Here is a 27,954-nt window from a genome sequence, read left to right on the forward strand (position 1 = left end):
TATACTGGTCCGGCCCACATGAGATCTACTTGCTTTGAACATGGCACGTGAACAAAAAAAAACAAGTTTGACAACTCTAATGTAGGGGAACGCATTGTCCTGCCTCTCCTGCTTTTCTAACCAATGAGCTGACAGAACAATGACAATCTCACTCATCTCATTGGTCGAGGTACTGTGGCTTGTCATTATGACACCGGAAAACAACATAAGAGTGTGGGAGATAAGAAGTTTGAGTGAAGCTTGAGTAAAATGCATGTTCAAAATGATGATCATTTGTTTTCCTGTTCTTCTCTGTTTACTTTATTTTCACTATTTGTATTATATGTTTGTGTTCTGTCAATTTTGTTTCCATTTTCATATTATATTTGGAGTGATCATTTGCGAAATTGTTATTGCTGAGGGGACTTTGAACGCACCTCAGTTTACGTTTTAAAAAAGTTTTTGAAAACGACTAAAAACACAAACGCACGCACAAAAAAGCTGTGGACCTTAGGGTTAAATTATACAATTTTAAATTCAGCATAACCCATGTTTATTCTAGTACTATTTTTTGTATTAAAAATACATTGCTGATAATTATTGTTTTTCCATGCGCTTATATCACTCAAATATGCACCTAAATAAATCAAGTTTGAGTAAATATATTATATTACAATTATTAATAAATAAAAAAAATTGTATACAAAAAAGGGTGACAGCTAACGTTACCGTCTACATTGACTGACGCTGGGCTGGGGCCACCACTAGAGGACAACTTCCACAAATCTCTACTCGGATAGACATCTAATCCATTTGAAGTGGGAGGAGCAAATTAAACTATGTCACATGATTAGTCATAGGGAGGAAGGAACGTGCTTTCATTCAAAGGAGCATGCTTCCAAGTTCATCAGGTAGATGAAGCCAGCTGATATGGAAGTGAGAGTTTTTTGACCAGCATCAGCAGCTCAACAGCAGATCATAGCAGCATTACAAAGTTCAAAGCCAAAATCATCCTGTTGTTGTCTCCTCCCTCGAGCCTCATCGTTTGCCTGGCTTCAAGGTGCATGTTTGGAATAATGCACCAATATTAGTAAAAAAAACTAGCTAAGTGGTAGCTAGTGCCGCAATGGACTTGGAATATACCTCTCTCGCTTGGACCAAAGTTGGCGGAGGCAAAGCTGCTAGAGGAAGGTCAACGTTGGAAAGCTGATAATAATGCTTTGATTCTACGAGACAAGGTAACGAGAACCTGTTTTGTATTTGTTTTATTAAGAAAGTTGACTTTTGAGACTGTGAAAGGATTAGAGGAAAAATTACAAAGAAGCATTTCGTTGAGAACAAATGATGAGATGTATGTGTAATCGAATGAATGTAATGAAAGCTTTGAGGAAGGATGTACAGAATGTACATTTGGTGTAAGAACAGAAAATGTGTTTCTTAGAGGAATTCAAACATCTTAAAGAAATATTGAGCCTCTTATCTGAAGATGAACAAACGCATGGCCAACAGAATTTGGTTTGAACCTAAAATGACACACACCAATGACTTCATGAAAGCAACTGAAGCATAGATAATGGCTGCGCATGTGTTAAGTTCAAAGCAATGCACTGAAACAGACTATCCACTAAATGAAGAGGTGCAGTTACACAACTAAGCTAGTAGAGGAACTGCAAGACAGTGTCCAACAAGCCGATGGCGCCTCACAGACTAGCATCCACAATACTGATTAAGCCAGTGTGCATGGATCGCAAGTAAGCCACTCATCAGTAGAATTTAGGAAGAAGAAGAGCATGCTGCACTACTGGAGGGTGCCGCGGCAATGAGGAAAAGGCAGCAACTAGAGCTAGAAGAAGCCAAATTGCAACGTTTGGAAGTAGAAGCCAAACAGCAGCATTGCATGGAAATGGCCAGAATTAAAGGTAAAAAAGTAGAGCTCGAGATGGAGACCATATTAACAACACATTTACAAAGTAGTGTAAAACTAAAAGTGCTCAGCAAATACGACAGAATTAAAGCTAAAAAAGAAGAGCTCGAGATGGAAACCACATTAACAACACATTTACAAAGTAGTGTAAAACTTAAAGTGCTCAGCGAATACGAAAGACCAGATGGTGAGCAATGCAAGAGGGTCAAGAAGTGGAAGGAAAGATGATTCCCCTCTCACCTCCTCGAGCCAACGTTCAAGCACAAAACCCAAGTCAGTATGTCAATATACCGCAAAGTCCTAAGCCGAATGTTTCCAATGAGGGGACACTATGCTGAAAGTTGTGCAAAAACAAAATGATCACAGAGCTGCTTGTGAAAGAACAAAATATCTCAGCTACCAACACAGGACATTCCATTGCTTAAGGGTGATGTGCTTCAGTACAGGGCCATCATTCCAGCATTTGAACATTCAATGGAACAGAAAACGGACAACGATCAAATAACTTTTCCGCAGCTGTGTTCATATGCTACCAAGTCGAGGCTACAACAAAGCAAAGCGCCTCCTTTACAAGTACTATAGAGATGACCTACGAATTGCCAGCGCATATATTAAAAAAGCACTGCAGAGGCCTCTTATCAGGTCTGAAGATGGGAACGTGTTGAGTGCCTGTGCAATTTTCCTAGTGGACCGCCGCAACACGGTGGAGGACATAGAATCGTTGGACGAGATGGATAACCCCACCAATCTAAGGACAGTGTTATCCAAATTGCCTCCGGGTAATATAGGAGCAAATTGAGATATGACACGTGATTGATTAGTCCTAGAGAGGAAGGAACATGCTTTCAAGTAAGCAGTTCAAAGGTGCAGGCTTCTAAGTTCATCGGCCTTATGACGCCAGCTGAGACAGTATTTTTTACCAGCATCTGCAACAGCAGGATTACAGAGTTCAAAGTCAAAGTCGTCCAGTCATTGTCTTCTGTGTCAAAACTCATTGTTTGCCTGGCAAGCTGTGTGTTTGGAATATTGCACCAATACTCCCACTTCAAAATGTTGGATGTGTACCAGTCATAAAAAAGGTGCACAATTTAGCATTAATGGCCAAAAATGGTACTGCAACTAGATCAAAATATTGACCAGCACAATAATGCCATCAGCTTTCGGGTTGCCAAAATTCCGCTTCACATTTGAGAAGTACCTGCAGGAAAAGAACTTTGCTGAAGGTATATCTTATTTTTAATTTTCATGCAAGATGTTTTTAATGTAATAATGCCTAAATTTAGCAATGGCGATTAAAAGAGCCATGATAAGAAGTCTAAGTTTATGTCACCATGACCGAAGTGAGGGCTACTTTTCTCAATGTATAAGCACACTGGCAAGCAAATCTATATTTTTTTAATGAATTGACAGCATCCACAAAGACAATTTAATTGCGCCATCCATTTTAATTACCGACTAAATATATACACGTGTTGCCCCGGTCAATGGATCCACATGCTAAATAACATAGCACAACCACGCCAAATGTCTGCATATTCTTGATTTGCTTCTCTTGATGTCTTGAATCCTTTGAGATTCGTAACTAATGGTTTTTTGCTTGACTGGGAGACACAATTCAGACTGTTCCCCAAAGTTGGCGCAGCCTTAGTTTCCAGAGCTGTGGCAACCAGAACGATGACTGGAAACTGGTCTCGTGACTGGCTGATGATGAACACGGAAGCAAAACGGGAACAAATTTGCGACGTGTAAATCGTCTTTTAAAATGAGGAAAACCTTCGCTTAACCATTGAGATCCCTTTTCCAAGTATTTCCAAAAAAAACCATGTTTCTTTTATATCTATTGAAATATTATGGTTCATGATGGTTTCATGAATAACTGAAGTGCAAATCCTACATTTTGCACCTTTAAATAAAACTGATAATTGCACGGCAACGGAAATTTGAGCAATGGCACTGAAAGTTAACAAAGAGCCAGACCCCTGCCATAGTGCCTTCTGTGTAAACTCGTCAGCAGAAATATGGGGAGAGCAAACTAAAGAGGCCAAGGAAAAAAGCTTGAATAATTTTGTTAAAAATGCCACTAACTAAACTAAAAACAATTAATTCATAATTGATTAATTGATTGATAAAAGCAATATGACACCAAGGCAGTTTTGAAAACTGCAAACGATCATCTTCATGCTGGATTTACCTCCTCTGCTGAAGTCGCTCTTCCTCTGGCACCCTGAAGGAGAAGCGTCTCTTATTGTTCATGCTGCGAACCATCTGCTTCCTGCTGTTGTCTGACGTCTCCGGGACGACCAGCTCGTCGCCCTCTGGAAGATCACAACAAAGCCGCGGGTGTGTTTACAACAATGACTGCAAAGCACTTCACACACACACGGTAGCTGACAACATGATCGGTATTGCCACAGAACATCTGGTGCTAAAAGAACACACGGGCTTTTATAAGACAACAATCAATCAAGACAAGTCGAAATGTGAGATGGACATAGAAGCAAATATGTCGTTTTATGATTATTGTAGTGATATTTATTCCCATTTATTTGTTAGTTTTACTTGATACATTTATATATTTATTGTCTTCTTTCTGACTTTGAATAATATAAGAGTGCAACTCTCCGCTTCTTTGAAGCAAGGTCAAAGAAGAGAACAACGTAGATACAGTGTTGAGTTCGTCAATGATGACGATAACGAAAATATTTCGTCAACGAACAATTTTTTCATGACAATGATGTCACGATGACGCGCTGAAAATGTGTCTTGTCTAAAATATAACGAGATGGATGCCAGTTGACATCTGACGATACGATGACGTATCGTTTGACGTTTTACTCTGTAAAATGCCGATAAAGGGTTTCTATTCTAGTCGACTAAAGGCAACGCTAGGGGATTCGGTCCTGGCTGGCCAGCTTTGTTCTTATTAATATATGTACAGGGTGATTATTGCTTTCATTTTGTTGCTGAATTGTGCGTCGCCATCTCATGTTCATTAAGAGAATTAAAGAACTTGTGAAAAGATTAAACTTTTTTCCCAAGTTCGTCTCAAGAATTGTAAACTGAAATTGCACATCTCACCAGCAGTCTTGTTTCTAAAGTAGATGAGCCGCACTGTTTCCAGCCCCAGCAGATTCAGAGAGCCATCGACATTCATAGGTCGCACCTGGAGTTACACAAATGTACAATTGCTGGAATGTCATCATGTTTCAGTCATTTGATCAAATCCAAGTACTCTATCTATGAATCAGACTGACTACGTTGGAGGTATCAATTTCCTCCACAAGAGGGAGACAAATGTTGGATTTTCAAAGCAGGGTTGTGCCCATCTCTGACAAGTGATCAATCAGTATACAAAACAACAACGAAAACAATCTTTCAAGTGGGTGTTTTGTACATTAACAGATATCGGTCATGTCAGATTTATAATCATGATCGGATTTCACTCATTTATATGTTGCCATGATACAAAAAGGATTTGCGCCATGAAGCATAAGAATCGGAATTATCTCACTCGCAACGTGACAGAAGAAATAACAAATGTCCATAACAGCATAGCAACAAACAGACCTTCTTTAGTGGGATAGTCTGAATCCACTCCATGGTGTTGACATCAAAAACATCAACTGCATTCTCACTGTACACCGACAGATAAGGGGCATTGTAGCCTAAAGGGTGAAAAAACATGAGTTATCAGTTATATATTTCTGTCCCATGCCTATCAATGTCCAATTGAACTTGGAGACTTACAGGCCCCGTTTGGCACAGCAGGCCACATGAGCTCCTGTTGGCGTGACCTGCGACCCTGAGAGTCCACGTACACGCCGATGGCACTGAAGCAGAGCAGCAACTCCTTGGTTGAGATCTCCACCGCACAAAGGGCATCCAGGTTCTGTTGCGGGATGAATGCCAGGGTGTGATCCTCAGGGTGGAGGAGGCTTACTGGCGATACATCACCGTGGACACTATGGAGGCAATCAAGGGGAGGTTAAAAATCAGGAGGCCGAACTTTCACGGGGCAGTTAATCCAGTACCTGTATCGGGTGAAGCCAGACTGGTAGCCCACATAGAGCCGCTCATTGAGCAGACCCATCCATTGGACAATCCCTGGAGCCTGCAATTCCCGTAGCCGACGGTGGCGGACTTTACTTTTATTCACCTGATGTGAAAGGAGGAAATATTTAATAAGCAAAATTGGCATGACCTTACACCAAGTGTAATGTAGATTTTTACAAACCTCATAACACATGATTTGCCTCTTCATAGCCACACAGAGACACGTTTGCGAGCCATTTCGGACCGTTCCGGAAACAATCGTCTGACAGCCTTTAGTTTCTACGAGCTTAAAAGACTCGATCTCATGACCGTCTAGGGCCTGCGAGGGGAAAAGTCGGACGTGGCGGTTCCTTCCAGAAATGACAGCCAGCAGCTGCTCCTGTGGGATCAGGTCAATGTGGTGCACCTTCTTATTGTCGCCCACCCGAATGATTTCTGAGGATGGATGCCGGAGTAGAGAAAGAGAGTGACGCCAGTCATTAGTTGACAATTAATTTGATGAAATCAATTGGCAAGTAGTGGATTTTACCATCTTTGGTGACGTGGATGACAAAGAGGCCTTCTTCGTTGCCCAGAGCGACACGCTCATGATCTGATGGGCAAACCAGAACGTTTTTTTTTTAAGAAGATAATGGTGTTAATGCTAAAAGTAGTTTTTTGGATGTCTGTGAATCAAGGGTGTAGGTTTGGTCTCAACATTGGTAGGGACGATATAACAGCATAACTGCATGTAGACATTTTGCTGGGGACGGAACAATAATAAGACCGATAAGATTGGATGAACGGGGGTAAGTGCTACATTTCTCACGAACATGAATCTAATTAATTGATATAACAAATGATCAATGCAAAATAAATCTGTATTGACTTAGAAGTTTCACACTGCAAATTTAGAATATCTTAATCTGATATTTTTCTTAAATCTAGTCGAATAATTGTCTCCATCTTTTTTTGAGTGTTAAAGACTAGTTAACAGACTAATACATCAGCATAGACTTCATAATGGTATTGACGGGTCAGATCTGTCATGCACTGCACCTCGCATTCAAGTAGGGGGCCGCCCACATCAAGAGGAGCTCTTCACAAACACACGAACGCAACGCTCAAACGCCAGATTTCTGTTGGAAAAAGTACAAAAGCTGTACCGCATACAAACACTAAGGATTGTCTCAGGAGTGCTTTGTTCATGGATTCAAGCTAATAATTATTTTTTTCGTACCATCCATGCATTTTGAAATGTTCTGAAAAAAATCAGAGGGAGAAATTGGCTGCTACGGCATTGGCATCATGGTTCGCAGTATTTACGTAAAATAAATCCTAACGTGCATCAAGAATCGAGACTGTTTTACGTCCATATCTATAAAGAATTCAGGGATTCAAACATTTATTCACAAGTATTTTCAACGAAAAAAGTTTTTTGGTATTCCACTCAGTCAGCTTGGACGACCTCGCCAACAATGCAGGCCCCGTATTTATCAGCCCCGCGCCCCGTGAATACATTATGAAGTCTATGCACATTAGATTATTCCACATAAATTAATATTATTATTTATTCTTATTAAGCCCATACATCTAAATATGCTTTCAAATAATGTTTTGAACAATATCTATTCGTGAACTAAGAACATTTCTGACTAACTTTTTTAAAAATTAAATATACTAACTTTTTGCTGAAAATAAGCCTGTTAAGCTTATTGTCAGCTCGCTATTTTTCTACATATTACACCATTTCACTACATGTGTCACAGTTTAATGAACGTTACCAGTAGAAACAAAGCCGCTCCCTACTCCAGTTCGGGAAATTTACACAAATTAATGTCATGCTAAATCTGATGCAGGTCTGACTTTTCCGTAGCAAAATTAGTGGTGTGTTCACCACCCCCACAACATTTTTACATTACTGTACTTACAGTGGCAGCTGCTGGAGGAAAAAAACATAATATATCTCGTCTTAGAAGGGGGCGGAGGAGGCAGCATTGTTGTACAGTATTTGTGTCGGGACTGTGACTGCGTGTGTGTGTGTGTGGGGGGGGGGTATCAAGTCATCAACCATCAAGTCATCAGCCAATCAAACGTGCGTTTGAGGGGAAAAAATGACTGGCATATTCAGCAAGTGAAAAGGGGTCAATGTAAGTCTGAACATAATGAAAGTACTGTAATTTATTTAATAATGGTAGGGTCGATTCCATCAATACAACAATTGGGAAGACAATCTAAATTACCTATATAACTGAAGTCGTTACATAATGCAAATAAGGTTGCTTAAAAGTTGGTGGGGACAAATTGAGCATCCTGAAAGTAAGAGTGTCCGTCCCTATGCAAACCTACGCCCTTGCTGTGAATCGACTAAAATCAACGTCATAAGGAGGGTGTGGCAGTCTTTCACATATTGAATTCTCACCAATGATAGCAGCAGACTGTGTAGTCTTAATGAGTGGCAGCGTGCTGTCGTAAGCTTCCTTGGGAACGTAGACGAAGCGCTCCTTGAGCTTGTTCTTCTTGAGGATGCGGTGGAGCTCATTTAGAAGACCCACCCACTTGTTCCTCTCCTGGTCACTATCAGCTAGAATCAAGATGGATGGCTTGTGGCTGCCAGATAGGGAGAGCTGGGACGCCGTTACCTGTATGGAGAGCAGGTACATTTATGATTAGAATGAGGAAAGTAACATTTTTTTGTTGTTGTAGATGTTGTTGATTTTGAATGCTACAAATCCTAACAGTAACGAAAGCAAACATTAAAATTTAATATTCATCATAGATGCTTTTCTTTAATCCAGAGCCATGTCCTCTTATGAGGAAAGAGGAAGTTATTTCTCTAGGATTTTATATATTCCCCCAGCCCCCCAATATGGTTGAGTGCAGCATTGTTACAATACAAACAGTATGCAATACAAAGATGAATACAAATGAGAAGAACCTACTCTGAATATGCAAGGGATGTCTTTGCGGCTGGCGTGTATGACATCCGAGGCCAAAACAGAGCTGACTGAAAAATCTTCATCCCTGGATTAAACGAAGCAAGCAAAAGCCAAGGTCAAACAAGCAGCAGAACATGCTTTTGAATTATTCATGGAGTTTATTCATTGATTAATATGAGAATTATGTCTAGTGGAAGTGAAGTTGTGCTTCACATACGTGGACACAATACAAACATTTGGTGTATACGTGTGGCGTATGTGACCCAAAATGATGTCCATATTTGTGGATGACAGGTCTCAATTATATATTATATAGTAAAACATTAATAAAAAAAAAAACAAATTGAATATAACAATTACACTCTAAAGCTGACTCTACAGTTGAGTGTATTTTTTTTTTAAATATTTCATAGAATTTGCATATAATTTTACTAATTGGCTGCCATCTACAAAGACATTCAATTCAGTTAAATCGGGAGGAGTGGTCGTGACTTCTCATCTTTCAATGACACTGACGGCGAAATGAATTGGATGTCTCGTGCTATCAATGGCAGCCAATGTGTTAAATTAGTAGCCTATAAAGGGTTAAAGATAAGCAGGTACATTAGGGCCCTTAGTATTATATGACCAGAGCTACGTTTTCTTACCTCATATCGATGACTTGGTTTACAATCACACTTGGCTGTGTTATCTTTCCTTCACCTAACTCATAGAGAAACAGTTTGAAGTCGCACACCACTGCCATTGCCCTTTGCCAACCCTTCTTCACTCCTGTGGGTTTAGGCACCTATAAAAAACATTTTTAAAAAAACATTGTTAGGTAATGTTAATGTAAATAAGTTACATTCCAACATTGACTCCACCATCAGTTGACAAGACAGCTCCAACAGACATTGCACCACACCTACCCATAGGCCGACCCAGGCAGAACGTTAAATTGGCTTTCACTGTGATAAACTACACGCTGCGTTTTAACGCCTGATTTAGTTGGAAACAGGAAGAAGGTTTTACTGCTTACAAGCAGGCAAGAGTGTCTAAAAAGTTATTTGGTCGAGGATTCAAGGAAATTATTATATGAAATAGCACCGTGCATGCACTTTGAAACGTGAAAAAAAATCCATGGATAAAAGCAGTGTAACTTTGGCTTGTAATATTTACGTAAAATTAATGATAACTGCCTGTTTTGCTTTTAACCAAGAATCTAGACTGTTTTATGTTCATCTATAGAAATTCCGCGATTTAAGCATTTATTCACAAGAATTTTCAACTTAAAAAGTTCTGTTTTGTGACGGCCGCCATGTTGGATTACACAATCAAGTAACTTTTGCTTGAAATATTTACGTAAAATGAACGATTACTGCCCTTTTTTTTTTTTGCTTTTAACCAAGAATCTGGACTGTTTTACATTCATATCTATAGAAATTCTGCTATTTAAGCATTTATTTACAAGAATTTTCAACTTAAAAAAAGCTCTTTGTTTTGTGACGGCCGCCATGTCGGATTTTTATCCCTACACATGAAATTTAAGTTGCTATTTCCGGCAAAAACTTATGATATGTTTAATGTTGCTATTGATCATGTAAATATAGGTGCTCTGCATTTGGTGATTTTTGTACATCTAGTGTAAAATCTGAGAATTTTTTAGCCATTTTAAATTTCGTTTAACTGTACTTTATATATATATATATAAACTTTTTTTTTTTTTAAATCAGTATTTTATTATGGAACGACTTTGAATTTTTTGATGCCCCTGCTCATGGAGACTCATATATACCTAAGGGATGTGTCTGTTTTGGTTTTAAGTCTCTAATGGCTTTGATTTTGAAAATATTTGAATTTTAAGTTTTTGAAAATACTTATCGGCCACGAGCCCTGTGTCCAGTCAACTGATAGTGAGTGAAGTCAATGATTGAAAACAGGAATTAATATGAGTTTCACTCACCCTGACATGGCCTTCATATGCAGTACCAATGCCCCGTTGAGGATCAATGCCGAGTGGTCCTTTAGTCTGATCCTGTGGAACGGGACAGACTGCTGGTGCCTTGTCCGCACAGGTTACATGGCAGGAGAAGTTGCACACTAAATAATGAGAAAGTAGAAAACAAGAAGGTTTAATAGAGATGAGTCTTTGATACAGCTATGATGAAAACAAATTCATTGAACAGTTTCACAAAAAATAACGCCCCATTGGGTGTTTCGTGACATCAGACTTCCCAGGTTCAGACTAAAACACTGTAACAAAAGAACGTATATTAAAAAGTATACAGTTTAACTTATTTTTACCGCGTTTGGCGATACGGTTGAAAGTGCAATGGCGATATCTTATGGTCGATATGTGAACAAACTGTTTAGTGTATTGATGGATTTCCCAGCTTTTTTCCCCCACTTTTCTGCTAGTAGTTGAAAGTATACATTTGTTTAATGCAATTTACCTTTTTTTCCCTCATTTTGAATCCTGCGGCTTATAGTACAGTGCGGCTTATTTGTTGATTTATTTGGGTTAATAGACGTTATAAGACTGCCATAAGACCGTCATAATTATGACACTATCATGGGTCGTAATGAATGCTTATGACTAGGGATGTCCCGATCTAGGTTTTTGCACTTCCGATCCGATACTGGCCTATCTGAGCATGTGTTAAAGTTTAAAGTTATTTAGCCTCCTTACTTAGTTGTTAGACTCATGTTGAAAAAGGTTTTAGTACTCTTGATAACAACTAGCCAGCTGAATTAGGTGAGTTTGAATAACACACAACGGTTGGTAACAAGAAACTGACCTGTTTATTCAGTGAAAAACACAAAACATAAATAACAAACAGAAATGGCATAGGCAGTCAGTAAAACGTGCAAATAATATTGTAAACTGTCTTAAAAAAGCAAAACACACAAAGGTGAAGGTGTGCCGTAAAATGCGGACCAGATTTTTGGGAAACCGAAGCAAAAACTGGAATGGATTTTCTAAATCGGTGTGTTGGAAAACCTGGACAGGACTTTCAAAAAAAACTGGATCTGAAGTCTGGATCGGAATTTTTCCGTGTCGGCCGATCCGATACTGATGCGCATTTTTGTGCCCATATCGGCGTCCGATCCGATCCAAATATCAGATCGGGACATCTCTACTTATGACAATTGTCATTTCGTGTCATCCGGCAAATTACGTTACTAACTCTGTTTATGTCCAGCTCGGATCTTTTACATCCATTCAAAAGTCCAGCTCGGATCTTTTACATTCATTCAAAAGTAAGATAATTTGCCGGATGACACAAAATGACATGTCATAAGCATTCATTAATGCTCATGGCAGTGTCATTTCATAATTATGATGGTCTTATGACAGTCTTATGGCGCTACTGTCAAATTAAATGTTACTAATTAACATAAGTAGAAATTAATGAAACAACTGGAACAGTAACTGAAGAAATAATTAGCAAAGAACATGAATTTTGATTGGGATTTACATCTGCAACGCTACAATGCATGCTAGGAGGCATGTTGGATGACAACAGTGGTGGCAGCTCACTGTCTCCCCCAAGGGAGCAGTAATGGCCAAATGAAGCTTATTGAAGCAATGAAACTTTGCAGCCAATTGGTTCAAAGCTTCATGGTGACAGTCTTATGATGCCACAGTCAAAAAAAGTGTTACGGTTGAATATCTTTTGGTGTAGATATCACATAATACAGTGAGGACAGCTGCGGCTTAATGTCCAGTGCGGCTTATCATGAACAAATGCCGTTTCCGTGTCAAATTGGGTGGAGGGCGGCTTATTGTCAGGTGCGCCTTATAGTCCGAAAATTACGGTAAGTAAAAACAATAAATACTTTTTATTTTTTATTGCAGTTATATTGGTTAAAACTACTTAAAAACTGCCTTATTGTTAAGTATTGTTAGTTAATGGCTTCTAATAAACACAACTCAAAATTTAAAAAATCCCGTCAAGATTTTTACATATACATTATTACTTTTTAACAGAGTTCAACGGAGAGTATTACAAATCCTGTGAAATATATTTGCATCCTCAAAACTCTTACCTTCACAGGTGCAACCCTGGCGAATAAGTCCCACCATGAGGGAAGTGCACTGGTTACATTTAGTGGGCGTACTGAATGACTTCACTACAAACTGATGTGCTTTTGGCTAAAAAAACAAAAACAAAACTATTGTTAGCAAAGGTGAGATGTAAAGCAGTTTTAAACTTGATAATAACTGTCAAAAAAGCAGAGAGGAATGGCTAACCTTAGGGGAAGAGCGGCCGATACTGCCATATCCTCCTGAACGCATAGTGGGGGTCTGGACTGCATGAGGAGAATGATCTATTAACTGGAAAATGAGGGACACAAGAACAAAGCAAGAAAATTTAAAGCAGCAATAGCATTTAAATCACAATAAACCAATATATTTTTGAAATGACATGCTATGAAAGCCTACTCATGAAATGCATTCAACATCAGCCACCAATGCCGTGTCTCTGATGAGTTGTTTTTAAAATTATATTATTGCGATTCTATGCATCCCGTATGACCGCCAGAGGGCAGTGCTGCCTTCAGCAGGGATGAAACAGAACTTCTATTTACCAACACATGTGTTAGTGACGACTCACAAAAGCAAACTTGCCTGCAGTGTCACCAATGTAAATGTTATATTGGCTTAATTGCATTGTAGATATAAGAAGACATAATACAGTGGTACCTCTATCTACAAAGTTAATTTGTTCCAGGACCTTGTTTGTAAGTCGAAATGGTTGTGTGTCGACCAGGATTTCCCCATAAAAATACATTATAATTCCAATAATTCGTTCCACAGCCTGAAAACCTACACTAAATCCTTACTAAATACTGCTGGTACTATTGCAAATAGAAATTACACAGAGCAAAACTAATAAATTATTAATAAAAATAGGAAAAATAATAATTTAGTAATAATAGTAATACCTGTAATAATGTAACGAATCAGGTTCTAATGTGGCGATTGTGTTTTGCGTGGTGTACCTGAACGCATCGCGTGGCTGACTTGACAGAGTGGGATAGGACTTTTCACTTTCACTCATAGACTTCATAATGTATTGATGTGAACACATTCGCCATTCACTGTGTCACGCCTTCCCGAAGGGGGGGCGTCCCACACTCCACTTCATTTATTAGCAGTTGGTCATATGCAGCGCTCTAACACCGGATTTAGGTTGAAAAAGTACGAAAGCTGTACTGCATACACACAGGAAGGCTTGTCTCAGGAGTGATTTGTTCGAGGATTCAAGGTAATTATTATATTTTTCGTACCATGCATGCATTTTGAAACATGAAAAAAATTAATGGGAGGAATTAGCCACTAAAGCATTGACGTTATACTTAGCAACATTTATGTAAAATAAATGCTAAAAAGATTTTAGAGATTTAAGCGTTTTTCGCAATTTTCAACGGAAAAAGCTCTTTGTTTACATATGGCAGCTACTAATTTGCTTATAAATGCTAACTGCACGTTTTTTGCTTTTATCCAAGAATTAAGACTGTTTTACGTCCATATCTATAAAGAATACAGGGATTTAAGCATTTATTCACAAGAATTTTCAATGCAAAAAGCTATTTGTTCTACTAAAGGAGCCGCCACAGTGACTTAACTAGCAGCACATTCGACATATTTATGTAAAATAAATGCTAACTGCCTGTTTTTTTCTGCTTTTAACTAAGAATCGAGACTGTTTTAAGTCCATATCTACAGTGAGGAGAACAATTATTTGATACATTGCCAATGGGTTTTCCCATTGGCAGTGTATCAAATACTTGTTCACCCCACTGTATAAAGAATTCAGGGATTTAAGCATTTGTTCACAAGAATGTTCAACGGAAAAAGCTCTTTGTTTACATATGGCAGCCGCTAATTTGCGTACTATCATCATAGTTGGCAATATTTACGTAAAACAAATGCTAACTGCACATTTTTGTTTTTTGCTTCTAACCAAGAATTGAGACTGTTTTACATCAATCTATAACAAGTTCAGAGATTTAAGCATTTATTTACAAGAATTTTCAATGGAAAAAGCTCTTTGTCTGTATTTCCACTCGGTCAGCTTTGACGGAGATAGGCCCCCTATGAATCGGCTCTGTGTCCCCTCAATACATGAAGTTTATGTTTCACTTTTCATGTTCAGCTGCAGCGGTCAGTAGGCGTGTTGTGTTACATAAGTTAAATGATTAGAAACCTGACGAAGCTGGTGATTTCTTTGGCAATGTTACCACAATAATAATTGTCACCTTAACTTGTAAAGACTGACGAACGGAGGTGAGGTGAGGAGGACCGTAGAGAGTAGACATTCTACGACCGTATTTTCGAGCCAGTTCACGGATGCGCACACCACACTCATATTTTTCTATTATTTCCATCTTCACTTCACTGGTAAGCATCACCTTTTTCCACCACCTGCACTAACATTCATGGAACCCATGTTGATTTCTCTCACAAGAAAACCCGCCGTGCGTTCGTCTTACGGGAAAACAAAGAATCTGCGGCGCTGTCATAAATCGTCATATTTCAAGCATGTCGTCGGATGCAGAAACAAATGGCGAGTCAAATTTTATTCAGATGTCGAAAAGATCATGTGTCGAGGTACCACTATTTTGAAACAAGAATAGGTGAATGCGTCTCTGCTACAGCCAGATGTCACGACAGCAGGGATTGCGTGAATGTAGAGCTGTCTCACCTCTATGGGCTCCATATCACTGGCTGTGGAGGGCGAACGTGAGCGGGTCTTGAAGTGGGACTTTTGTTCTTCGTCCCGGGATGGCGTGTTGGGGGAGGTGAAATTATCCATTGATTCCACCTGTTGAGAGAGATAAAGGATGAAGCATAAATTTGTACTCTGTACATTTTTCAGGTTACCTGTCAGATCATTCAAAGACAAAAAAATAATGAGAATAATTAGTTTCAAAAAATATTTTATATCTTCTTTGACAACAGAAGTATTTAAAACTCATGCTGATGTGCCATCTCACTTGCATGGCAAGATTCTAAACAAAGGCCAAAATAAGTGAAATAACATCTCCAACATGCCTTTTGACAGCAAACTTGTGACAAAAAGCAGCATAAAATCCCATTTTGTCATGCAACTATCATAGCCACTGACATTAACAAGCGTGGTCACACAGTGTGGTGCTGGTGCTTACACGTCTGCCTTTGCTAGTTGGGCCAACTGAGGGCGAACGCTTCAGCGTCAGGAAGAGGCGCAGCGTGTGAGGCAGAAACATAGAAATGAGTGAATATCAGAAAGGTCATCTAACTGAGCTGCAAACACATAGGTTTTGCCTCATATGCACTGTGGTAGGACCGAAGAGTTTGGAAAGAGGACATATACTGACACAGTGAGGTGAAAGCAGGGAACGTCAGTATGCAGCAGAGCGACTAATCAGGGTCAGCTTTTGGCTAAAAATATCTACGGCAAGAAATTAGGTGAATGACGTTTGTATGAAAATGCACTGAACTCTTAGTGGTACAGTTTAAAACCACAGGAACAAAAAGCCATAGCCGAGCGTATCTAGACTATAACTAGGACCGGTGCTGCAAAAAGGATTTTTGGAGTTGCCTTTCCATTCTTGCATAATACAGGGCTCACACTCAAGACAACGTAGACTCACATACACATCTACAGTATACTGCCCTTTTCAGCAATCAGGGTAGTTACAACACAAACAAGTACTTCCGTCTAACCAAGGAAACTTACGTCTTCCCAAAACTCAATTAAAGAAGATGAGGAAGAGGAATAAGAGTCCTGATGTATAAAAACAAAGGAAGGACAAAGGATGTAGCAAAAGAAATATCGTAAAACTTAAGAGATGATAAAAAAAAAAAACACGTATTTTCCGGACTACAAGTCACATTTTTTCCCCCTCAGTTTTGGCGGACCTGTGGCTGATGGGTCGGACATAATGTATGTGGGTTTATTCTTTTTTTTTTTTTTTTTTTTACCCCCTCACTGACAGTGATGAGAAGGCCGCTTAGGCTTGCAAGCCAGTATCTGCTACATCCAGCTGTGAAGGGAACACACAACTCACTAAGAAGCACGAAAAATTGTGAGCATATTAATGTTAATACATATACAGTGAGGAGAAGTATTTGCACCCCTTGTGATTTTGCAAGTCCACCCACTTAGAAAACAGGTAGAGGTCTGAAATTTCAATCATTGTGTGATTTTTCAATAATGTATTTGTAATTTACTTGGGTTTATAAGTATTTTACCCCTGAGAATCAGCAATAAATATGACACTTTGTCAGTCTACCTTTAAAAAAGTCCACCTTTACCCATGACTAACCACCCACCCACCACCCGTTTGAGCTCATTAGTGTCACCTGTGCACTTCATAGTCAGTCATAATCCAACTGCTACCATGGGCAAGACCAGAAAGCTTTTGAAAGACACCAGAAAAAAATTGTTGATCTCCACAAAGCTGGAAAAGGCTATGGGACAACTGGAAAGCAGCTTGGTGAGAATAAATCAACAGTTGCAGCAATTGTTAGAAAATGGAAAAGGCTAAACATGATTGATAATCTACCTCGGACTGGGGCTCCATGTAAAATCTCTCCTCTTGGGGCATCACTCATTATGAGAAAAGTAAGGGCTCAGCCTAGAACTACACGGCAGGAGCTGGTCAATGACCTGAAAAGAGCTGGATGCACAGTTTCAAAGGCTTCTGTCAGTAAAACACTATGGTGCAATGGTTTAAAATCATGCATTGCTCTGACGGTTCGTCCGTCTGAAGTTTGCCATGGAGCATCTGAATGATGCAGAGGGGTCAAGGGAGAAAGTCATGTGGTCAGATGAGACCAAAGAAGAACTTTTTGGTGTAAACTTGACATGTCTGGAGGAAAAAGAAGGATGAATACAATCCCAAGAACACCATCCCCACTGCGAAGAATGGGGTGGAAACATCATGCTTTGGGGCTGCTTTTCAGCAAAGGGGACAGGACGACTGTACTGTATAAAGAAGAGGATGACTGGTGAAATGTATAGTCGGATTTTGAGCTTAACTCAGAGACCAGAAGAAGAGTCATGGCTGGATCTTCCAACATGACAAGCACACAGTCAAGCTGACCAAGGAGTGGCTGCGTAAAAAGCATATCAAGGTTGTGGAGTGGCCTAGCCGGTCTCCAGACCTCAATCCAATAGAAAATTTTGGGATGGGGCTGAAACTTCGTGTTTCTCAACGACAGCCCCGAAACCTGACAGATCTAGAGAAGGTTTGTGTGAATAAATGGGCCAAAATCCCTGGTTCCATATGTGAAAACCTGGTGTGGAACTACAGAAAGTGCCTGACCTCTGTAATTGCAAACAAAGGCTTCTGCAGTAAATATTAGCACTGATTTTCTCAGGGGTGCAAATACTTATGTGCCCCAGTAAATTACTAATAAATTAAAAAATCATACAATGTGAGTTCCGGATTTTCGTTTTAGATTGTGTCTGGCAGTAAGTATGTCTATGGAAGTAAAATCAGTAATTTCCGAGTCATTTCCAAAACGGTGAGTAAAAGGCTGTGTGCGTGCAATGAAAATTGAAGAAAGTTGACAAAGTGGCTGTTGTTGATCTGAAGTGGTGTAATGTTGTAACTTCGTAAGCTGAAGGAAGCATGACTGCGTGACGAATGACTGTGTGCAACATTGCAGGCAATTAAGGTGGTTTTCACTTCAAGTTTTCCAACTATTTAATTCTTTAGAACTGCTGTTATGTTGCTGAAGTGATACTAGTGACTGTGTTTAGTTACTTGGCAAAGACAAATGAGAATTATTAGTCAGGTGTAACCTATATGTGTTTTTTAAATTATGATGGATTTATTGACGAGCGTGACTTGAACTCAAGAGCAACTTGCAGTCCGGAAAATACAGTAATTTATGTAAATTAGATTACTGAACAAAATGGTGACATATAAAAGACCCTCCAAGTAACATTTTATCAGAAATTCTTGGACATTAGAGTAACTGTCACAGATACTTTTATTATTCAACCCTAGTGAGTTGACAACCACTCACATCGAACTGGTCAAGTGTTGAAGTGGGGGCATTGAGAAAAGCCAAGAAAGAATTCTGGGAATCCTGGTGCTTGACACCTAGAGACACAGAGCAAATAATACGTGATTATTAAATCATCAAAGGCTGATTTAACAAAATCAGTTTTATTGGGTCAGAAAACCCTTCAGAGAGCTTGTTTAAATGGAAATATGATGGAACTTGGCCTGTTGTGAAAACAAATTTTAGTAGGCGATATATTGTCTCTTAAATTATTGCCGATATGCGATATTATTGCCTGATTTTTTTTTTTTTTTTTAAACCAATTCAACCAAGAATATAGTGACAATCACCTATTCAAATGCAATAAATTGTTATTCTTAAATAAAACACAAACTATATTAAAAATCTATATTTAAAAAAACACATTGCATAATGAGTAATTTAAAGCTAGTTAAGTGCATAATATGAAGTAGGTGAGAAACCCAATGTCATTTTTGTTGTCTGCCAATTAGAGCCCATTAAAAGTGTTATTGATTCAAATTGACCGTCATCTTGTCCTGCAAAGTGCACATGTTAACAAATTTGAAACTAAATTATTATGATTCATTACATCATATTGTCATTGCCATTCAGATTTTTCATAATGGGTGTCATTTTAAATCTATTCTTAGTGTTTAATCTGAAGGATGTGAGTTTGCCTCCATTAATCTGAACATGACGTTCTTTTATTTCGAAATCTGACCGGAAGTACATTTGCTAAGCCACTAACCGTAAGCTTTACACTCAGTTTAAAAAAAAAAAAAAGTCATTCATGTGAAGTCAGTAATAGATTTATTTTTTATTTGTCGCATCGTTTGCAAATGCTGTAATCCAGCGAGTTTCATGTTTGAAGTGTCACCTTTTAACCGCAATTTTGCATTGTGGAGAAGACTGCCAATGTTTTATAGCGAGCTACAGTGATTCATACATTCTTTTTCCATTAGCCTCAATGTAGCAGTGCAAACGTTTTACAATATTTAATATAAATGGGGTTATATAGCGCTTTTCCGCCTTTCAAGGCGCTCAAAGCACTTTACACTATCTCGCCATCTACCTACTGGTGACGCAGCACCAGGAGCAACGTGTGGTTCAGCATCTTGCTCAAGGACACTTAGGCGAGTTCATCAGGGCGAAGAATTGAACCCACATCCTCTGGGTTGGGGGACAGCTACTCTACCACTGAGCCACGCCACCCCCCATATAGATGTGTTTCTTTATTTTGTATGTCTGAACTTAATTCTACGGCGTGTTGATGGCCAATAAACATCTGTGAAAACTACTGGAGTCTCATATGCAATCAACACAAACGTGTGCCGACTGCACGCAGCACACGCAAATAGGCACACACAAATGTATGCATGCACGTGGCGATAAATCACAGCCAGGAAAATTACCGCCCTCATTTTTATTTACCGTGCGATAATTTTACTTCTTGCATATCGCAACAGGCTTAGATGGAACATCAAATGTTAATGTTTTATGAGTTGATTTCTGAAACAAAACGCCATTATAAAGAATGATTATTAATATTTTAATTGAATGCTTCAATTACATTTTAAGGAAGAACAATGACATACTGTATTTGTTTACGTAAATGAAAATGACATCTGCATCATATTGGTATTGTCCCTTTGTCATCATTACAGTGCCCTGTTTGATCATTATTTTAATTTTATTTGAATGCTTCAATTGCATTTTGAAGAACAATGACATGTTTATGTAAATGAAAATGACATCATCTGCATCATTGATATTGTCCCTTTGTCATCATTACATCACTCTGTATGATCATTAATATTTCAATTTTTATTTTAATGCTTCAATTGCATTTTGAAGAACGACAATGACATATTTGTTTACGTAACTGAAAATGACATCATCAGCATCATATTGATATTGTCCCTTTGTCATCATTACATCAACCTGTACACTGATATATTCATAGCCCTAGTAGACATCAAATGCCATCATAACTAAGCAGTTATGTCATACCTCTACGTAACCGCAGCTCCTCGTTCTCTTTTTTCAGTCTTTCGATCTCAGATACGAGCTCCTGATTTCTACTTTCTATGTCCTGCAGTTTACTGGTAGACAGAAAAGACAAGCGTCATATCACAATAGGTCTGTATTTACAACGATATTTACAGTAGAAAATATGTATGTACAAATGTATTTGTATATACCATTCTCTAGAGATGTTGGTAGCCTTGACCTTGTTCAACTCATCCTGAATGCCCTGTTTGGCTCTGATCTCAGCATCTAAGGCAGACTGCAGCTCTAGACGGGCCGACATGTCCAACTTGGCAAAGCGACGCATTTTCCAAGGCATGTCCTGCAGACAAGAGAAGTAGGTAAAGTCATGAAATACCGTATTTTCCGCACTATAAAGCGCATCGGCGTTAATGAATGGCCTATTTTATAACTGTTTTCAAATATCAGGAGTAGTAGTAGTAGTAGTAATAGGGGTTGCGTTATACATCTACTAGATGGTGCTGCGATGGAATGTCATGCCGTGAATAACCAATACTGAGCCATATACTGTAATTTTCGGATTATAAGGCGCACCTGACTATAAGCCGCCACCCACCAAATTTGACACGAAAACAGCATTTGTTCATAGATACGCTGCACTGGACTATAAGCCGCAGCTGTCCTCACTGTATTATGGGATATCTATACCAAAAGATATTAACCGGTAACACTTTGTCAGCGGCATTATAAGATGTCATAAAACCAAATGAACCATCATGAAGCTTTAAACCAATTGGCTGCAAGGCTTCATTGCTTTAAGGAACTTCTTTTGACCATCACTGCTCCCTTGGAGGAGACAGTTGACCTCTGCTGCCACCTGCTGCAGCAAATTACACTGTTGTTGTCCAACATGCCTCCTAGCATTCATTGGAGCGCTACAGATGGAAATAATCAAAAGTCATGTTTTATGCTGATTATTTCTTCAGTTACTGCTCCAATTGTTTCATTAATTGCTAGTTATGGTATTTGGAAACACTATTTTTGACAGTGGCGCCATAATATTGTGATTAGACCATCTTTATTATGACATGACACAATCATAAGCATTAATGAATGCGTATGACAGACGTCATTTTGTGTCATTAGTGACATAATTTGCCGGATGACACTTGACATCTGTCATAATTATTCATTAATGCCCATGACAGTCATGGATTAGGCATTCATTAATGCTCATGGTTGTGTCATGTCATAATTATGACAGTCTTTTGGCAGTCTTATGACACCACTGTCAAATAAAGTGTTACCTATTGACCCAAATAAATCAACAAATAAGCCGCACTGGACTATATGATTCAAAATGAGGGGAAAAAAAGTAACGGCTTGCAGTCCGAAACTTACGGTATAAGGCGCATCAGATTATAAAGCACACTGTCTGCTTTTGAGTAAACTGAAAGCTTTTAGGTGCACCTTATAGTGCGGAAAATACGGTATCTGCAGAAATTTTGTCCAATTCAAAATGATTCTAATATAGTGCAAAAGTATTTTACCGTTGGTCTCGCTCCAAGACTGGTGTTTCTCAGACCCTCCAGTTCTTCTGTCATCTTCGTGGCCAACGCCTGCAGGTAGCCGCGAGCATCTTTTTCATCACTCACCCTTGGAAAAGCATTACATTACAATAGAATTACTCAACACAGTTTCCAATAGATACATTTTACAAAAATTTAGCCAGGAAACTGCTGACATAACAGCAATATTACTTAGAAACTGTAGTTTCTTTATGAAACGAATGAACTCAGCTTGTCCCAATGTCAGTTGGCATCAATTCTTAGAACCATAACGTGTACATAACACATGATGGGTTCCTTCTTAGCCCTAGGCTCAAACAAATGCTGTCCCTTTAAATACTTCATTTGGAGTTAACTCGTTTTTGGAACATTTTTATTTTAATTACAATTGCATCTTAGTATACCTATTACTAATGCCTGTGCATCCACGAGGGGGCATTAGAAACTGCAGGGTTTCCCAAAGAAAATTCCAAGCATGCTTATTATAACTTGAGCATGTGTATGCGTGTGTACTATGCTAGGACTTCAGGCTTGTCCAACAGAGGAGGGCTGAGCAGCTGGCAAGGTGTCAGCTGCAAAGGGAAGTGATCTGAGCAGGAGGGAGGGTCAAGCAGCTCATGATCCTTAGAGGTATGTGAAAAATGCAGCAGTAACATAGTGAGGTGGAACCCAATACACTGTGAGACAACACACTCTTCATAAGTGAGAAGGATGAACTGTTTGTCGCAGTGATGCATAGCAACTTCCTGGCACTTTAAGGATTATCTTGATTATTTAAGTGATTCAACAAATAGAATACATTTTAGCAAGAATACATTTTAGCACCAACGTGGTTCTAGGCTGCAGTGGACCCTCGAGTTATGCAAGCCCCACCTTAGGTGTTCAAAATACAACCATTGACCTTGACTAAAGGGGCTGTGTGTAGAATACCATGTTATGCTTTAACTCAGACAACAACAAAAAATTGCTCCATGTATCCCACATTTAGGGATTTTTGAATTTTGTTTACTATGAATTAGCTCCCAGTAAAGCTCCTAAGAATGTCTAAAGTGCATTAGTGCAAGTGATTGTGTTATTAAGAAGGTAAAAATTTTGGAACATAACAACCGCTATCCAAAACATGCATCAATGATAGAAATCGAATCGTAGCCTCTGAATCATAATCGTCGAATTGTGAGGTGCCCCAAGATTTCCACCTCTAGTGTAATTTCTGGGTTTAAGTAAAATTTCAGAAAAAAATCATTTCTAAGCACAGGCCACCATTTATTGACAGATTTTTGTTATTTCTGCTCGGCGCCTGCTTATTGGTATTTCCTTGTAGATTAGAGATAAAATTAGCTTGCGTTAGAACTGTGGTCATAGATCAACAATAATGTATTTCTGCTAGTCAAACCATTTAATATTTAATCATTTATAGTGCATCCAAAACAGATTCCAAAGAATGAGCAGAGAACAGATATGACATCAGCCAAGTGGCAAGCGGTTGCTTCCAGAGAACTAGCTACATGCTCTACAAAGAGCTACATGCTCTGCAAGGACAGTAAAGTTTGAGTACTATCAAAGGGGCCATTGACTGTGTAGGCATTCAAATTAGTTCATGTTCTGGCTGGCATGGGATCGATTTCCACTCAGTTTCTACGCAATGGCCATTATGACTTAACTAATCCTAGGAGTAGTCACCTTCGACTCTGCTTAAATGGGCTCAACCTTCTCCCTAAACAGTATTAGCAAAATTGAAAATACTGCAGATGGATGCATTGACAGGTCTATACACTCTACCATAGACTCCATCAGAGGACAAGACAGCTTCCACAGACATTGCGCCACGGCTTCCCATAGGGGGCAAACCCAGGCAGAATGTTGAGTTAGCTTTCACTGTGATAAACTCAAACACGCTGCGTTCTAACGCCGGATTTAGGTGGAAATAGAAAAGTTATTACTGCATACAAGCAGGCAGGAGTCTCTCAAGGGTTATTTGGTCGAGGATTCAAGGTAATTATTATATTAAATAGCATCATGCATGCACTTTGAAACGTGGGGGGGGGGGGATGGCTAAAATTAGTGTAACTTTGGCTTGAAATATTTACGGAAAATGAATGATAACTGCCCGTTTTTTGCTTTTAACCAAGAATCCAGACTGTTTTATGTTAATCTACAGATTTTAAGTATTTACAAGAATTTTCAACTTAGAAAGCTTTGTTTCGTGATGGCCGCCATGTTGGACTACACAATACCGTAACTTTTGCTTGAAATATTTACGTAAAATGAACAACTACAGCCCGTTTTTTGCTTTTAACCCAGAATCTACACTTTCTCAGGGAACGACTTTGAATTTTTATTATGTCGCTGCTCATGGAGACTCCTATATGCCTAAGGGAGGTGCCTGTTTTGGTTTTAGTTCGCTAGTGGCTTTGGTTTTGAAAATAGTTTAAGTTTTTGAAAATAGGTCCCCTGCAGATCGGCCCTGAGCCTCCGTGTCCCGTCAACTGATAGTGATTGACACGAGTCTTCTCCATATTGTGTAGTGACAGTTTTCTGTCCGGTCTTGAACATGCAATGTGTGCAAAAGAAAAATAGACATCCATCCTCATAGCTAAATGATGTCTATAGTAAAGGTTCGGTTCGAAGTGACCCATGTTAAGACCTTTTTGACTTTGATCTGTGTAAACCTGGCATCTCACATGACTATGACGCCATTTTATATTGCTTAGCGACAAGTGAAATAGGGAGACGAGGTGTGTAGTTGAGGGATAGCAAAGTGTTAAAGCTAATACGTATTTGGGGGGATGAAATAATTCAAAAGCGATTTGAGGGATCCTACAGTAGCGGCTTGTTTGAACTTAAGTCTTTCCGACAGGAGGTTGGCCTGACTGCAGTCGTAAAAATATAGAATCAAGGAGGCGAAAGGCTGGATCCAATCAGTGAAACGGTCGAGGACAAATAACATGTCCATTTTACAATGGGTTGAATAAACCGCTGGCCGATAAACATATATAGGCTGCCCGTGACATCATTTATCATTATGCAGCTGCACATGGCGCATCACTAAGCGCATCGAAGATGCTGATCTCTTAGACATAAATCATATTTGGTGCACTATGGAAACAGTGGTCTCAGCAGCCAGACAAAAAGCTCAGATATGACCAGGAGTGGGTAGAGTAGCCAAAGGTTTTACAAGTAAGACTAGTGTTAATTTAAAATAATCTTACTCAAGTAGTCATTCAAAGCATTTGGTGAAAAAAATACTCAATGAGTTAAGACTGTGAGTAACTGCTTAAGATTTGGGATTTTTTTTTTTTTTTTAAACAATGGTGTATTAATGGTGTACTACAACATATTACATAACCACAATAAGCCCAAAAAATACCCCCTCCCAAAAAACTATAGTAAATTCCAACGAGAGAGAAAAGATCAACAAAAAAGCATTATTTGTCCAAAGAGCATGAGTGCCCTCTAGTGGAGAAAAAAATTCCGATTATGAAACTAAAAAGATATCTACCAATTTCTGTGGTCAATCGGTGCCAAATAAAAACTGGGAGAGAGATTAAACACGCTTTCGAGTCATTTTGATGGCGGCGCTCTGTCAAATGCTTAATTTTTTATGGTGCTTTAAAGACGCCACGTGATCATAGAACGGCAAGCTTAAGTCTGATTCGTAATGGAGTCATGTGATTACTGTTGCGATGTCAAGTAAAAAGTATGGCTAGGTAAAACAACTCTCAGCAATACATTTTTCTCAAAAAGTTACTCGAGCAAATCTAACAAAGTAAATGTAAGGCGTTACTACTCACCTCTGGATATGACAAACAAAATTTGAATTTGTGTATTAAGAACTGGTCGATCGTAGCCAAAAAGTACCCGTGGCCATGTTTAATGTTTCAGTTCACAGTTATACTTAATGCAAATTTAGTTTGAGATGCAGTCAATGCTTAGGAGCCACTGACATATGGCAGGAGAATCATTGGGCCTCAAGAATAGGATTTCTGAAACAACATAAGTCTATGAAAAGGATCCTAGCTTAAGTCTTTAATGTTCCACAATCTAGTGCAGCTACACTACGTCATCCCCTAACATTTTTGCTCAGTAAGTAAACAATAGTACTCAACAGGTGTCTTCTGTTACGCTTGCGGTGATCCAACATATCTTTCAATAGATTTTACAGACACTGTAAGGGCACTGTTCTGTCGTCATTTAGTCTTTTTTGAGGACCCAACCTCAAGTGAGCTATTGAGGAGTTATTTAAAGACTGGAGCATGTTGATCATGACCTAAAATTAATAGAATTGACTCAAAGTGATGAACCTCAGGATCTTTTTGGTTTGGCTGCTTTAGGAAACCACACATCCACTGCCTGGCATTGAGCAATTGGAAAAGTGAATTCCCGCTCAGCTTCGGCTGGTGGTATTGGGACATTAACCACAAGTAAGTCGGTGATTTGTTTCTCTTAACTACAAGCAGCATGGTCCAAGAAAGTAGTCCCATTGGTGCTCATTGACAGTTCATTAAGTTTATCTCAACAGATCAAATTGTGCTCATTATAGACCAGCCCAATCACTGTTGTTGCTTAACTGTTATTTAACACAATTAAGAACGATACATGGAATGTAGTGACTAGAATTGCAATTAACGTGTGTGTTCCTCACCATTGAATGATTTCTGTGATCTGAGCCTCCCAGTGAGCAACACTCTCCTTTTTGTCAGCCAGCTCCTTCATCTCATCCTCAAGCCGCCGATTGGAGTCACTCACCTTCTCAAACATGCTAGTCAGCTGGGGAAATCAAGAAGGGGGACAGATGTAATGAGCAGATCATTTCAAAGTATTTTTCCTAAAGCAAGTAAACTGACAGACACAAAAACATTAAAAGAAATGTATGTATAAATTGAACTTCAAACAATGAAGAAATCTTCTATTGGCCAAGATACAAAGGTGCTATGCTTTGAAACGATTGTTTAAATGGGGATTTTTTTTTTAATGGTACATATACTGTATTTAGTTTGACAGCCTTGTAAATGTCATTGACAACTTTCTGACTGTTATCAGCATTCCAAGTTTGGAGAATTATCCCGACTGCTTTTATGTGTGTTGTGTAAGTGGCTGTAACCATAGAGACATAACAAATTGCAAACTGTTCTATTGTTTTATCAAATACTTTGCTTCCAAAGTACATTTTATTTCTGACAGGCCTGTGAGGTAATGTTCACACTAATACAGTATAATCAAATACAGTTCAGAAAAGGCTTGGCAATCCCTGCAGAGGCAGCATCTGTGAGGACAGCAAAGGTAACAAAAGCTACAGTTCCTTGCAAAAGTATTCGGCCCCCTTGAATCTTGCAACCTTTCGCCACATTTTAGGCTTCAAACATAAAGATATGAAATTTAATTTTTTTGTCAAGAATCAACAAGTGGGACACAATCGTGAAGTGGAACAACATTTATTGGATAATTTAAACTTTTTTAACAAATAAAAAACTGAAAAGTGGGGCGTGCAATATTATTCGGCCCCTTTACTTTCAG

The 27,954-nt window shown here is 38.9% G+C and overlaps 1 protein-coding gene and 1 long non-coding RNA gene across 9 annotated transcripts in view; one reads left to right on the plus strand and one right to left on the minus strand.

Moving 5' to 3' along the window:
- The window catches only part of cdc42bpab (CDC42 binding protein kinase alpha (DMPK-like) b), a 175,554-nt gene that overhangs the window by 17,901 nt on the left and 129,699 nt on the right, over nucleotides 1–27,954 (minus strand). For 2 of the 5 annotated variants that reach the window (XM_057822568.1, XM_057822566.1), the window contains exons 19-39: nucleotides 27,083–27,207; nucleotides 22,423–22,528; nucleotides 21,085–21,233; nucleotides 20,894–20,985; nucleotides 18,884–18,960; nucleotides 16,584–16,631; nucleotides 16,030–16,068; nucleotides 15,567–15,686; nucleotides 13,109–13,192; nucleotides 12,904–13,009; nucleotides 10,817–10,953; nucleotides 9,522–9,661; nucleotides 8,878–8,959; nucleotides 8,358–8,577; nucleotides 6,486–6,548; nucleotides 6,138–6,391; nucleotides 5,935–6,059; nucleotides 5,651–5,865; nucleotides 5,471–5,568; nucleotides 4,982–5,066; nucleotides 4,095–4,218 (exon numbers count right to left, since the gene is read on the minus strand). In XM_057822568.1, coding sequence (XP_057678551.1) covers nucleotides 4,095–4,218; nucleotides 4,982–5,066; nucleotides 5,471–5,568; nucleotides 5,651–5,865; nucleotides 5,935–6,059; nucleotides 6,138–6,391; nucleotides 6,486–6,548; nucleotides 8,358–8,577; nucleotides 8,878–8,959; nucleotides 9,522–9,661; nucleotides 10,817–10,953; nucleotides 12,904–13,009; nucleotides 13,109–13,192; nucleotides 15,567–15,686; nucleotides 16,030–16,068; nucleotides 16,584–16,631; nucleotides 18,884–18,960; nucleotides 20,894–20,985; nucleotides 21,085–21,233; nucleotides 22,423–22,528; nucleotides 27,083–27,207 — 2,489 coding nt within the window. The remainder of the gene's footprint in view (nucleotides 1–4,094; nucleotides 4,219–4,981; nucleotides 5,067–5,470; nucleotides 5,569–5,650; nucleotides 5,866–5,934; nucleotides 6,060–6,137; nucleotides 6,392–6,485; nucleotides 6,549–8,357; nucleotides 8,578–8,877; nucleotides 8,960–9,521; nucleotides 9,662–10,816; nucleotides 10,954–12,903; nucleotides 13,010–13,108; nucleotides 13,193–15,566; nucleotides 15,687–16,029; nucleotides 16,069–16,583; nucleotides 16,632–18,883; nucleotides 18,961–20,893; nucleotides 20,986–21,084; nucleotides 21,234–22,422; nucleotides 22,529–27,082; nucleotides 27,208–27,954) is intronic. The other 3 variants (XM_057822570.1, XM_057822567.1, XM_057822569.1) reach the window with 2 other exon arrangements.
- On the plus strand, nucleotides 847–27,890 carry LOC130907454 (uncharacterized). Of its 4 annotated transcripts, none has more exons than XR_009061481.1 (7): nucleotides 847–1,217; nucleotides 20,931–21,022; nucleotides 21,158–21,248; nucleotides 22,415–22,497; nucleotides 22,962–23,070; nucleotides 26,772–26,861; nucleotides 27,141–27,890. It is a non-coding gene; the product is annotated as an uncharacterized LOC130907454 (long non-coding RNA). The 4 variants fall into 4 exon arrangements; XR_009061479.1 differs by having other exon boundaries at nucleotides 22,441–22,497; nucleotides 27,141–27,889; XR_009061480.1 differs by having other exon boundaries at nucleotides 22,441–22,497; nucleotides 27,145–27,888.

Source organism: Corythoichthys intestinalis, chromosome 19, assembly GCF_030265065.1.
Source record: "Corythoichthys intestinalis isolate RoL2023-P3 chromosome 19, ASM3026506v1, whole genome shotgun sequence".
NCBI classification, from domain to species: Eukaryota; Metazoa; Chordata; class Actinopteri; order Syngnathiformes; family Syngnathidae; genus Corythoichthys; species Corythoichthys intestinalis.